This window comes from Eupeodes corollae, chromosome 2, assembly GCF_945859685.1.
Source record: "Eupeodes corollae chromosome 2, idEupCoro1.1, whole genome shotgun sequence".
Classification (NCBI taxonomy): Eukaryota; Metazoa; Arthropoda; class Insecta; order Diptera; family Syrphidae; genus Eupeodes; species Eupeodes corollae.
In genome coordinates, this window is record NC_079148.1 from 14,040,047 (window position 1) to 14,052,820 (window position 12,774).

The following is a 12,774-nucleotide window of genomic DNA, read 5'->3' on the forward strand; positions in this document are numbered from 1 at the left end:
TAGTTGTTTACAACTGTCTTACTTCTGTTCAGCTTCCTTGCTATTTCTCGGCTTGAGAGTCCCATTTCCTTGAAAGCATCGATTTGTCCTCTTTCTGCTACTGTCAACGTCTTTCCGGAACCCATTTGTAGTTGAAATTTAATAAAAATAGTTATTTGTAAAACGTTCTTAAATATTGTAACCCAAATTTTGAAAAAAATTGCTGATCTGAACTTCTACAACGAAATATTCGAAATATAATGGCCTCATCCTAGTGACTCACTTTTTTATATCCATTTTAGGTAGCTCATTCATTAATGTAGGGAAATTCCAACGGTCTTTTCTAATTAACCCTATAATTGTATCACTTTGTTTTAAGAAAATATGTACCTACTCTCATGTAGTAAAATTTTCCGGGTTAAACAAATTCCAACAGGTATCGGACCGAAAATCGGTTGAAAAATATGTGGCCTCATCCTAGTGATTGGCAGTGTATATCTACTATGTTAATAACTTCTTGGAAGGTCAATATTGTCAAAACCGATATTTTGACAGATACAAATAATAAAAATGGAAAGGGTTGTAAGAAATTCGAAAAATATCACGCTGTTCATACACTGCGCGTCATCAGGTTAACACACACTCTCGCGTAATTGATTCCTACCAAACTAAATGAGCTAAGATTTTTATATTATTTTTTATTTATGGCCGACTCAATTTTTAGTTAAATTAAACAAACATTTTTTAATATTTTTTTAAATTTTTTTTTAGACAATAACAATTAAATTTGAGTCATCAGGTTAGCACATATCAATTTTTTCATTTTTTTAAAAGCTTTTAAGCTTTGAACTTATTTCTTAACTTATACATTTAGTAATTAAAACATTGTTAAATAAATTTAATAGTGTGTAGATCCTCCCTTGTTGACAATGACCTTATAGATTCGATTGGGAAGCGACTCGTACAATTTTTCAATATAATCCAAGGAAATGGATGACCAAGAGCGTTTAATGCCTTCGATTGGTTCTGCTTTGTTGGAATATTGTTTCTCAGACTCATAAACCTTACGAGCAAGCAAGCCCCACACGTTTTCTATTATATTAATGTCAGGCGAGTAAGGCGGCCACTGAATTAAACTTACATTTTGTACCTCAAGCCATGTCTTAATGACCCGGGATGTGTGGATCGGAGCGTTGTCGTTTTTGTAGGTACTTCTATTCATATTTGCTGTCAAAAACTGTAAGTCGCACGTACCATAGTAAAAGATGGCTCCCCACACAATCACACCCCACCCGACTATGAAGGTGATCCAACTGGTGTTTCTCCTTGCGAAAATAGTGAAAGTAGAAATTGTATCCGTCTGGACCTTCCAAATTAAAATTCTTTTCATCAGAAAAGACAACGTAACGCCAATTAGAACTTCTTGACATGCAAAATCCAATCGCATTGCCTTTCGAGCCCCGTTAATTGGGGGTTTCTTCTTCAGTTTAAGTCGTTTTAAGTGTGGAGCATTCCTTATCACTCTTTAGATTGTTGATAAACTCGCTTGAACACCTACATTTGCTTTGATCTTTGCTGCCGAGTTGTGAGAGTTGGATGATTCTCTCAAAATGGCTCTCTTATCAGTGTTAGAAATCACTCTATTATTACCGTCTTTATTATTTTTTCATTATCCTGACTTATTACTCAAGAATCACTCAAGAACTGTACCGATTTTTTCGATATTGCACTTATTGACAGCTTTGAATCCTTGTAGGCTTCAATTTTAGCTTTCTCTTGCACAGATAACGATTTTCCCTTACCCATATTAATTTTAATACACCACTTAAGCAGCAACAAAAATGCGGTTAGCCTACGCGTTAAACTCTTGAAGATAAACTTAAAACAATTTGCATGTGCTAAGGTCACTTTTCTATAAAAAATAACATAAACGGTAAAAACCGTATAACGGGACCGATCCATTGCATGTTCTCTTTGCCAGTGAGAGAGTAAACAAAGATAAGAAAAATATAATACAGAATGTGAACTGCATGTTGAAAACAACGATGACCAGATCAGTTCTATTAAGCTTATGGGGGATGTGCTAAAGTGATGACGAGCAGTGTATCAAAATATTTATGTCATGGTTTCAGATTGTTAAAAATTAACATTTCCCTTATCTTTAAAGAAAAGAAAACATTAAAATTAAATAGATTTTATTTTTGTTGTTTTTTCCTCACCTGACGTTCTTAAAATGTTTGTTTTGCTGAAATTGATGTCATTGCTAAAAGTGTAACAGAGCATAAGTAAAGGTGTTTCGATCGTTGAGGCTTGTTTTTTATTTTGATTAAATGAAGTTGTTTGTCTTATTTAGAAAATGAAACTCAATAAACTTAAGATAATAAATTCATCTTATTTGACATTAGCTATAATGATGTAGAAAGCCCCTTAATTTGATTGTCATTTCAGTTGGAAACGTCATTTGTTTATTTGGTTAGGTTGAATGGAGTTATTTTTATCACTAACTCTAAAAAATAATGATTTAATTATAGTTTTATCACTAATAAATTTGTCACAAAACATAATTAATTATGTAGTGTATTCAAACAGGAGTAAAAGTGAATGTGCTTTCCCCATATATCCATAAAGTTTTTTCGTCTTTCCATAAATGTTATCAATTAATGAAATAAAACAAAAAATTGATGTTTATTCTTTTGTTTTGAAAATATCCATTTGAAGGAAGCTTTATAAGTGCGGTATTTTAGTCAAAATGATTTATTTACAATAAGGAATAGTGATTTGTCAAAAATTATGACAATCATTATTAACACAACATATAGATGGGTCTTTAAACGTCAGTCAGGAATTAAAGAAATAAAATTAATGAGTTAATTGACATTTAGCAGGGTGAATGGTGATAATAAATAAAGGGGTAGATAGTAACACTCATTTCATTGTTCCAACATTTAAACAAATTCTGGTTAGTAATATAAAGTTTTGGAAAAAAGGGAAATGTATAATTTCACTTTTTCAGTCGTTCAACTAAAATAATTCATATTTGGTTACAGTTTGTTAAGGAACTTATGAGTTTAGGTTATTTCTTAAGGGTCCGTTTAAACTTTATAACTTTTTAAATTGTCAATAAACTATTATTTTCACATAATTTTAGTGCTGTTTATAAGTTTTCATTTAGCTCGTAAGATAGAATATATGCTCCGATGCACCGTGCACACCTTTGTAATGTTAAAGTGCTCAAGTGGAGTAAGGATAATACCCTACGCTGATGATCTACTAGCGACTTGCAAGTTCCTACCCACTATCAGTGAACAAAGCGAGCAAATGGATTAGGAACTGTGGGCTGACAGTCAATCCAGCTAAAACAGAACTAGTGCTATTTACTAACAAGCACAAAATACCTGATTTTAAAATACCTTCAATTGAAGGCTGCCCTCTTAAAATCTCTGATCACGCAAAGTATCTCGGTGTGATCTTAGAAAAAAAAACTGGGGCCTGAACACCAAAGATAGACTCAAAGATTCATCGATTTCCTTTTACTCCTGCAATAAAATTTTCGGGAAAACCTGGGAACCATACCCTAAAATTATCAGATGATTGTATTCGTCAATAATTAAACCAATACTAACCTATGGTAATTTGGTATGGTGGAAAGCTTTAGAAAAGAGCACGAATCTGAAAACTTTGACAAAAGCTCAAAGAATTGCGTGCACTGGCATTACGGGAGCAATGAGATCCACTCCAACTGCGGGACTGGAAGTTATACTCCATCTAATTCGCCTAGACCTTCTTGTACAAAAATCTGCGGCCAAAAGATCCCTGAGACTAAAGTCTGGATAAACAGTTCTATAGGACATGCCTAGATCCTTCATAAAGTTATGGGTCATAGTATTACAACAGACTATAAAATACCCGAACTTTTTAGTTTTTATAAACCATTCCAGGCAGCCATCCCAAAGCAGACAGGAATGGTCCTGGCAGTGACAACAGCTGCTAAAAAGGTATCAATGATGGGGATACCACGAGCTGATATCACCTTTTACATTGATAGCCAAGCGGCAATAAAAACGTTTACTGCAACTGGGGTAAAACCAAAGCTTGTTTCATGCTGCCGCGAAGAGCTTAAGGTTCTTGGTGCACAGCACAACATTGGACTCTGCTGGGTCCCAGACCACAGCGATATACTAGGCAACGAGAAAGCTGATGAATTAGCATGATTAGGGTCAATGCTTGACGTAAGCGAAGCTCATTTAAAACAGGAGATCTTAAAAAGAATAACTATTAAGGCCGATGAAAGGTGGAACCTTCTTGACACCTGCGGCACTACAAGAAAGATCTTATGATCTTATGAGAATTATGCAGTTACACAAGGGATCACTTCCATCTCTTGGAAGCATAATAACCGGACATAATCTGTTAGGTTATCATATGAAAAAGATGAGAATCAGTTCAGATGATTTATGCAGAGGATGCGGTGACGAGGAGGTGCATGAAGATACTCCGCACTTGCTGTGTCACTGTTCCGCACTCTCCCATCAAAAGAAGGAACTGCTTGGCAACTATTTCTTCGGGGATTTAGGAGAACTCTCTAGTACACCAGGTATTAACATTCTGAACTTCGTCAAAGCCTCTAAATGGCTTGACTAACTGAACACATAGGTTTTCCTCATTAGCTTGAGTAGCAATACTCACGGGTATCACAATGGATCTGTATTGATCTAAATGTGACGTTAAAAACGTCATCTGTCAGCCCCTCAACCTAACCCAACTTTATGTTATGCTCATAAAAAGTATGTTCCTATAAAAGAAGCGACATTTTTCAGCAATGTCAATAACAAAATATCTACTGAAAAACGCAATAGCATGTGCGTTGACGCAGCATGACGTGTGAATCTGCAGTGTCAACGCAGTTGTGTGCACCACTCAATTTATTAACTTCCCATAGGAAGGTATTGTAATGGGTCCGATTTGTCAAATTGAAAATTTTGACATTTCTCGACGTTTCAAGGTCCCTAGAGGCGAAATAAAAGATTTTTAGAAAGATGTCTGTGCGTGTGTACGTACGTTCGTACGTCCGTTCGTTCACGACGTTTTTTTCGTCGTCCATAGCTCAAGAACCAGAAGAGATATCGATTTCAAATAAATTTTGTTATACAGATAATAAAGCAGAAAGATGCAGAAAGGGCTCTCAAGAAAGTTGAATGGGTAGTTTTTTTTGCCATAGCAGTTTGAAAAAAAGGTGAACATTTTGGTTAACCCTAAATATCTTACGAACCAAAAAAGCTAGAGACTTGAAATAAAGTATATTTTTTGAAAAAAATCCATTTAACGGCTTTTTTTATAAATCAAAAAAAAAATTGTCTCCTCCAAAATTTAACGACTTAAATATGATTTCATCTACAAAACAATTTTGTGCAACGAAAAATAATGGTTTTGACACCTGATAAAATTTTGAGAAAAATCGAATTGACAGTTTTTTTTTTATAAAAAATAAAAATCTAAAAAAAAACATTACTCAAAGTTGGTAAAAATTGAATATCGATTCAAATATCTTTTTAAAAACTTGAAATTTAGCCTTCAAACTTATTTTATCTTATAAGAAATATTGTTTTCAATATTCTGAAAAATGTTGAGAAAAATCGAATTGACAGTTTTTTTTACAGAAAATAAAAACCTAAAAAAAATTAACAAAACTTGGTAAAAATTGATTTTCGACTCAAATATCTTTTCAAAAATTTGAAATATTGGCTTCAAACTTATTTTATCTTATAAGAAATATTGTTTTTAACATTCTGAAAAATGTTGAGAAAAATCGAATTGACAGTTTTTTACACAAAAAACACCTACAAGCAAAAATTAATAAAAGTTAACAATTGATTTTCGACTCAAATATCTTTTCAAAAATTTGAAATATTGGCTTCAAACTCATTTTATTTCACAGAAAGTATTGTTTTCGATATTCAGTAATTTTTATATAAAAATCCAACAGTCCGTTTTTTCATAAAAAATAGTACGCAAATTTGGTAAAAATTGATACGAGTACATATAGACAAACTTTTAAGGAAGACAAATTGACAGATGGGATGGGAAGTTATCAATGTGGGTCGCATCCCAGCCTCTGTTTTTGAGAATAGTGAGTACTGTAAACTGGGAGTAAGTATACTGTTTTGATGCGTCATCGCGTGTTCAAATGACACAAGTGTGCACGGGGCCTAAGGAAGGATCTGCATTTTGTACATAGACTATAAAGACTGATTTTTAGAACACAAATCTTTTTTAAATAAAATTTAAATTAATTTATTTTGCATTTGTTAAAGAAAAAAGAATTTAACATTATATTTTCTTTATTTTCACTCTTTCAGGGACTTTGCATTGCATGCGTCATCTTTGCAGAAATATTATGTGGAACCCTTTCACATAAGCCACTTATTGTCTATGGTACAATCGCTGGATACACTGTTGTGTGCTCTATTTTATTAGTTGGTATGTAATTAAAAACGCACAAAATTGAAATGTTATTGAATGTAAATTGAAATATATTCAATATTTCCAGGTCACATTTTGAATTCCATCATTGAAAAGCGCATCAACGCTCTATTCTCTATCATCGGTTGCATTTTGTTCATCGTTTCTGGTGCACTGATCATTGATGAATGGCATGATGCCACTGAATTCTTATACAAAGATTCCAAACGTGATGCTCTTGCTACTGGATCTTTGATGATCATCAATGGAGCTGTATTCCTTTTGGATACTTTGTCTATTTGCAAATCATAAAATAATCACATTTCCAAAAATATAAACTCTTTTTAAAGAAATAAATAAAAACAAAAATCTTAATATTAAGAATGAACAAATTTTATATATTTATAATGTAGTATGCGCATTAATGTGAGACAAACATAATAATTATTATTATTTATAACAATTATATGTAACTGAGAACAATCCAAAGTAAACAAATACTTTAAGAACAATGTTTAATATACATTTGGGATCCATCCATAAAATAAAATTAATAGTTGTTAGCATTTTTTTTTTATTATTATTTGCAAATGATTTAATTTTGTAAATTTTTAGCTATACATGTATTGTTACCATCAAGGATAAATATTTTATATAAAAAAGAACTGTACCTATCTCATGTTTTCATAATAAAAACTCAACAACAAATTAAATTTATTTACGCACAAAATAATGTTTTGCAGTTTAAATTATTTCAAAAGTATTAGATTTGTATTATGGTTCGAGTTTTCGGTTTTTTGAAACTTCAAACTTTAACGTCACCTTGTTTATGAACAAATTGAAAGCAATTGGAAACCTTGAGCTGGTGTAAGGGTTCAACTATATCTTTTAGCTGAATGTCAAAAAATTATTTTTTTGACAGTTCAGTCCTATAAGCCAGTTAGAGCTGTAGCGAACCGTATGTATTCGTTACTTAGTAACGGGTATTTTAGTTTGTACCGAGTAAGGTTTCGGTACTTTAAAACAAAAGTCGTTACTGGTATGATCTAGTTACTTTTTTTAGGTAGTTATTTCATACTATATATGACGCATTACATACCACCATAGAAAGTGGTAGTATACCTAAGAAGTTGAGTCGTATAAGTTAAGTGTGTGTTTTTACGGTAATGGGTATAATGTATCTTTTCATTTTTTGTATTTGTTGTAAGTTTTAGGATATGAGAGAAAGACAACGCGGAGTTCAAATTGAAATGATATTAAACAACATTCCGCTGGACTAACTTCTAGTTGTAGGCAAAATGTATTTTGACAGTTTGGTTTCCTATCTCATTTTCTCTGTCTATGGTATTGATATTATTTTGTTCTTCTTTTGCTGTTATTGTAATTTGTATGTTTTGCATCATTTACTTATGTTACCGTTACTTTGTGACAGTATTGACATTTTTTGAATCTAGTTACTTTGAACGTCGTTACTTTTTTAGTTGGCGGAAAATCTCAAGCTTAATTAAGGTACTTTGGCGTCGTTTCTTATTTAGTGGCAAATCTCAAGTTTAAATTAGTAAGTGCATTCAAATGGAGCGAAAAAGAAGTAAACTTCGGAACTTTTTTAGTCCAATTCAAGACAGTCTTGAACATGACAAGGTTAAATGTGACGTGTGCCATTCATGTTATTCTCTTAAAGTCGGTTCAGTTACAAATTTTAAAAAAACATTTACTGTCTAAACATCTATCGGCGTATGAATCTATTTCAATCCCAAATGTGCAACCTTAAATGCTTCTATAAGTATCCCTATCGAAACGTGCGAAGATATCCAAAAAATTTAAGATTTAAAATTTTCAAGTAACGAATGCAATAGCCCCTTCCCGAGCTTTGATTTCTACAAAAAAAAAAAAACAAAGAGATATTTCAACATTCATTAGAAAACGTATGAATATAGGGCGAGAAAAAAATAAATGATCTAGTTTTGAACATAATAGTAAAAGACCTTTAACATTTTTCAATCGTGGAAGATTACGTATTTAAGGTTGTTACTAAACTTGTTGTTAAAAGAAAAAATAACAAAAAGATGAAATGACAAAAATATAAATATATGTTTTCCAATACAACACACTTAATATCTTTTATTTAAGTTTCTCTCAATATTTACTTCATATTTTCCGCTTACTGTGCTGAGAAAACTAATATCCTGATATCAGCTGCATTCAAATTAACACATACACAAACTATCTTTGTGTTTATGTACAATTTTAAACAAGAATGTATAATTTGCCTTATGCCCTTGTGTATCTGAAATATGTGCCTAATACGTTTTTAACGAAAATAGCAGTTTCAATGAAAGTAACGAAAGTAACTAGTAACGATACATTTGTACCGAATATTTATACCAAAAGTAACGTATACATACTCATTTTAACAATACTTTGAAAGGTCTGTAAACCATCAAGTTATCAGAGTATAATGGCAGAATACAGATAACGGATTTCGAAAAAGCAAATACATTTAAAGCAGTATTCACATGAGCACGACCAACGAATGAACGAGTATTCATCGATTTTGACATTTCTTTCACATGAGAGTTCTTAATTCGTCGCGAATAAAGTTTGACTTTGATCACCGAAACCAAAAGAAGAATGAATTTTTTAGGTTAAGTACGCGTGATTATTTTATTCCTTGCGAGTGTGGATAATGTGGAACGCGAATAAAGTTTGACAGTTCGTATCAACTTCAATTTTTTTCGCGACGAATAAATTTGTTTTCTTAAATTTATTAATATATGATATTGAAAAGTAAAAGTATGCATCATAAATCAAATAGAAACTATATTGCTATCGTTTTGTTAAGAATTTGGGTGAAAATATGTCTTCAAACGTATATAAAATCACATTTTGTAAGTCATTCGTCGTTCGTTGGTCGCACTCATGTGATTGCTGCTTAAAGAAACTGACTCGAACAATTATGAAGGATGTGTCAAAATAGTGTTAAAATCATCTAAGCGACGGAAAAACTTACAGTAGTGGTCATACAATTAAGCGATTAATATATTGCAAAAGATTTCGTTAAAAATGAAGAAGCTTACCATAATGATAAATTAATTTATTTATGCAAAATATACATTTAGTAACTAGAAGTTCAGATGATATTTTATTTTTAAAAAAATATCTTTGAAAAACTTATTAAAGTAATGATATGTTGTTTTAGTCGATTTTGGAAGTGGACATGTAATTAGGCCATCTGCAATCAAGTACGTTTATAAATAACTAATAATTGAGGGCAACTTTTTTATCTTCTGTGCAGCTAGTATTTAGTTTTGACACCTCATAGATTTTCTATAGGATTTAGATCCGGGCCCACTCCAGGACTTGGATTGAGTTTGATTCAAACCAGGATTTAACTACCCGAGAGAAATGCTTCGGGTCGTTGTCCTGTTGAAATATCCAGGCTAACGGTAAATTTTCACTATAATCAATGTCTGTCCAAAATGTCTTTGTACATTTTTCCTGTCATATTTCCATGAATTTGCACCAATGGTCCAACTCCTGATGACATAAAACATCCCCAAACCATCACGGAAAACCCTTCATGTTTTACAATTTTGTCTGTGTATATCGAGTCCAATTCTTTCAATGGGGGACGCCTCACATACTGTCTTCCGTCACTGCCAAAAACGTTGAACTTGGATTGGTCGCTCCCCACGACCAAATTTTAAAAATTTGGACTTTTATAAAGGTAAATCTCATTTTTCGAGCAATATTTTTTTGACAGTTTGAGCTAACGTCTAGCGATTCGTCCATTTAAATTCTTTTCTTCAAGTCGTATGGTCCTTGCTAATAATTGTACACCATAGTTCTCCTCCATTTGGCTTCTTAATTGAAAGTATGTTAAAAATGGATCCACTTTAGAAAGCCTAACTAATGTTCTATCCTCAGCCGGAGTCGTTTTTAGTGGCTGTTTTTTGAGGTAGGTTCTTAAAGGTTTGGTGTTTTTTAAAATTGAACTACGTTCCTAACTTTACCTCTATAGCAAAACCTAGTAATTTGCTTACTTTCATAACATTTTTGTACTTTTTGAAGCATTTGACAATAATTTTTCTTTCACATGGAGTATGACAAAAGCGGATGAAAGCACCTTAGGTCGGTTCGAGGGAAAAGTTTTTCGTGTGATCTACGGTCCCGTATGCAAGAAGGGTAAAAGCCTAACGACTAAGATGTCTGGGTTACGTAGAGCGCATGGAAACCAATGCTCTGGCCCGGAAAGTCTTCGAATCCACATCCACAGGACAGCGCAGTAGAGGAAGAGCGTGGATCAGGTGGCGTGCACAAGTGTAAAGTGACCTCACCCCAATTGGAGCGCGAAACTGGAGACATCTAGCTAGGACGGAGCTAGATGGAGAAGTTTGTTGGGGAGGCCCTAGTTCACACGGTATTGTAGCGCCACCTTAAGTAAGTAAGTGATGCTCAGAACACAATTGTTCATATAAATTTCTCAGTTTCTCTGTCAGAAATCTGAAAGCTAATTATTGACTATAAAGTGAAAATTAATACTGAATTTAGTCTATACACTGAGTGACAAAAAAAGTGGATCACCTTCAAACTGCGCAGAAATTTAAAATGTGAATTTAGTGTTGTTTATTAACATCTAATATTATTAATTTATGTACAAAATAAAGAAATCGGAAGAACTTTTAAAGAAAACATAAAATAAATGAGTTTTGGGTTACTAAGTAGTGGGTATTGCCCCTCCAACATATATCAAAGCTTTAATTCACCTCGGCATAGCTTATATAAGGCTTTTTAGAGATCGCCCATCTAGTTTTGTCCTTATCATTTTCAAAAGCAGATCCCAAATATGTTCAATGGGATTCATGTACGGGTACATGGCAGGCCAAGCCATCACATCGATTTCTACTTGGTCCTAGTAGTCCGTAAAGCGCCTGCCAACGTGAAGTCTCGCGGTGTCTTACATCAGCAAGACATGTTCACCAAAAAATGGTGCGAAAGGAACCAAATATTCCTCCAAAATGTTGGTGAAGTAATAATTGGACTTTACCGATCATTGCAATATGCACAGCCCATTTATTCTGTGCACGGAAATTTCAGCCCACACCATGACGGAACATCATCAGAAATTTTCCCTCTCGAAAATTGTTGCCGAATTAGATTTTCCACCTGATCTTCTCTACAATTTGCTACGTTCATCTAGTGAGTGAAGACAAATGGACTTTTCAGTGAAGTGAACTATACCCTAATCGGCCTCGATTTAATCTTGGTTAAGGCAAGCAAATTCCATTCGTTCGTACTTTATCGTGAGTCTTGGTATACGACTAGACTACTTTCCCCTATACACTGCCGTTCCAACATTCACAGTGGGCCCTATCACTGATTTAAGTCGGTGATACACTTAAAACGCCTCAAATATCTCTGCAAAAGTAAAGTGGTATATTATCAAAATAAAAACAACACATCAAAAAGTATGATTGCACCACTTTTTTTGTAACTCAGTGTATTTCATTCTCCTGCTCTGCTAACCCTTGTGCAAAAATTCGTATTTTTAAGACTCTGCTAACATTTTTATATTTTAGGGTTATTCATTTTAACGTCTCATTGTTTTATTACACCAAATCTGAACGCATTTTCATATCCATATTGTGACAGCTTATAAAAATGTCACTAGATCTTTAACGTAGTATGTTTTTATTGAAAGTAAAAAACAATTTGTTCTTTTGGAAAATAAACAAACTGACATTTTAATTCCTAAATATAGGGTTTTTAAATATGGGTTTTTAATTAAATTAGCCCGCTGTTCGGGTAACTGTCACTTTTGACATTTGACAAGTAAAAATAGAACAATACACGATGCAACAACGAAATAAAATTGTTTAAATTAACTACAAAAATGACAGGTTGGCAGTTGAGAGATTTGAAAGCAACGTTTCCTGGCCGTGTTATTTTAATTATTCGAGAGTTTGCTACCTAAATCTTGTTATTTGGAAGCTTTAGACTATTATTTTAGATTATGTTAAAAAACAAGGTCATGAGGAATTTCATGAAAATCACATGGTGCTGCAATTTAGACGAAATCGTTTTCCATTGCTTACCTTTCTTTTTTACAAAGAAACAAACGTCGCTTCATTTAATTAAAAATAATATTGTATATTAAGGGCATTCACGCAACATTGTAAATTAAAAAATTGAGTAAAATAAGTTTGGACAAAACCTTTTAATTCATGTGGTTAAAAGCTGTGTAATTGAATCAGCTGTTCATTAAGCGTCAAATATTAAACATCAAAATAGCTGGTTTATGGGTGCAATTAAATTATTTTTAGAAGACGGAAAGTT

The 12,774-nt window shown here is 32.9% G+C and overlaps 1 protein-coding gene across 1 annotated transcript in view; it reads left to right on the top strand.

The window, feature by feature from the left end:
• Positions 1–7,171, top strand: part of LOC129947160 (protein snakeskin) — a 29,579-nt gene extending 22,408 nt beyond the window's left edge. The window contains exons 2-3 of the mRNA XM_056057610.1: positions 6,336–6,456; positions 6,527–7,171. Coding sequence (XP_055913585.1) covers positions 6,336–6,456; positions 6,527–6,750 — 345 coding nt within the window. The 3' untranslated portion in view covers positions 6,751–7,171. The remainder of the gene's footprint in view (positions 1–6,335; positions 6,457–6,526) is intronic.
• The last annotated feature ends 5,603 nt before the right edge of the window (positions 7,172–12,774 follow it).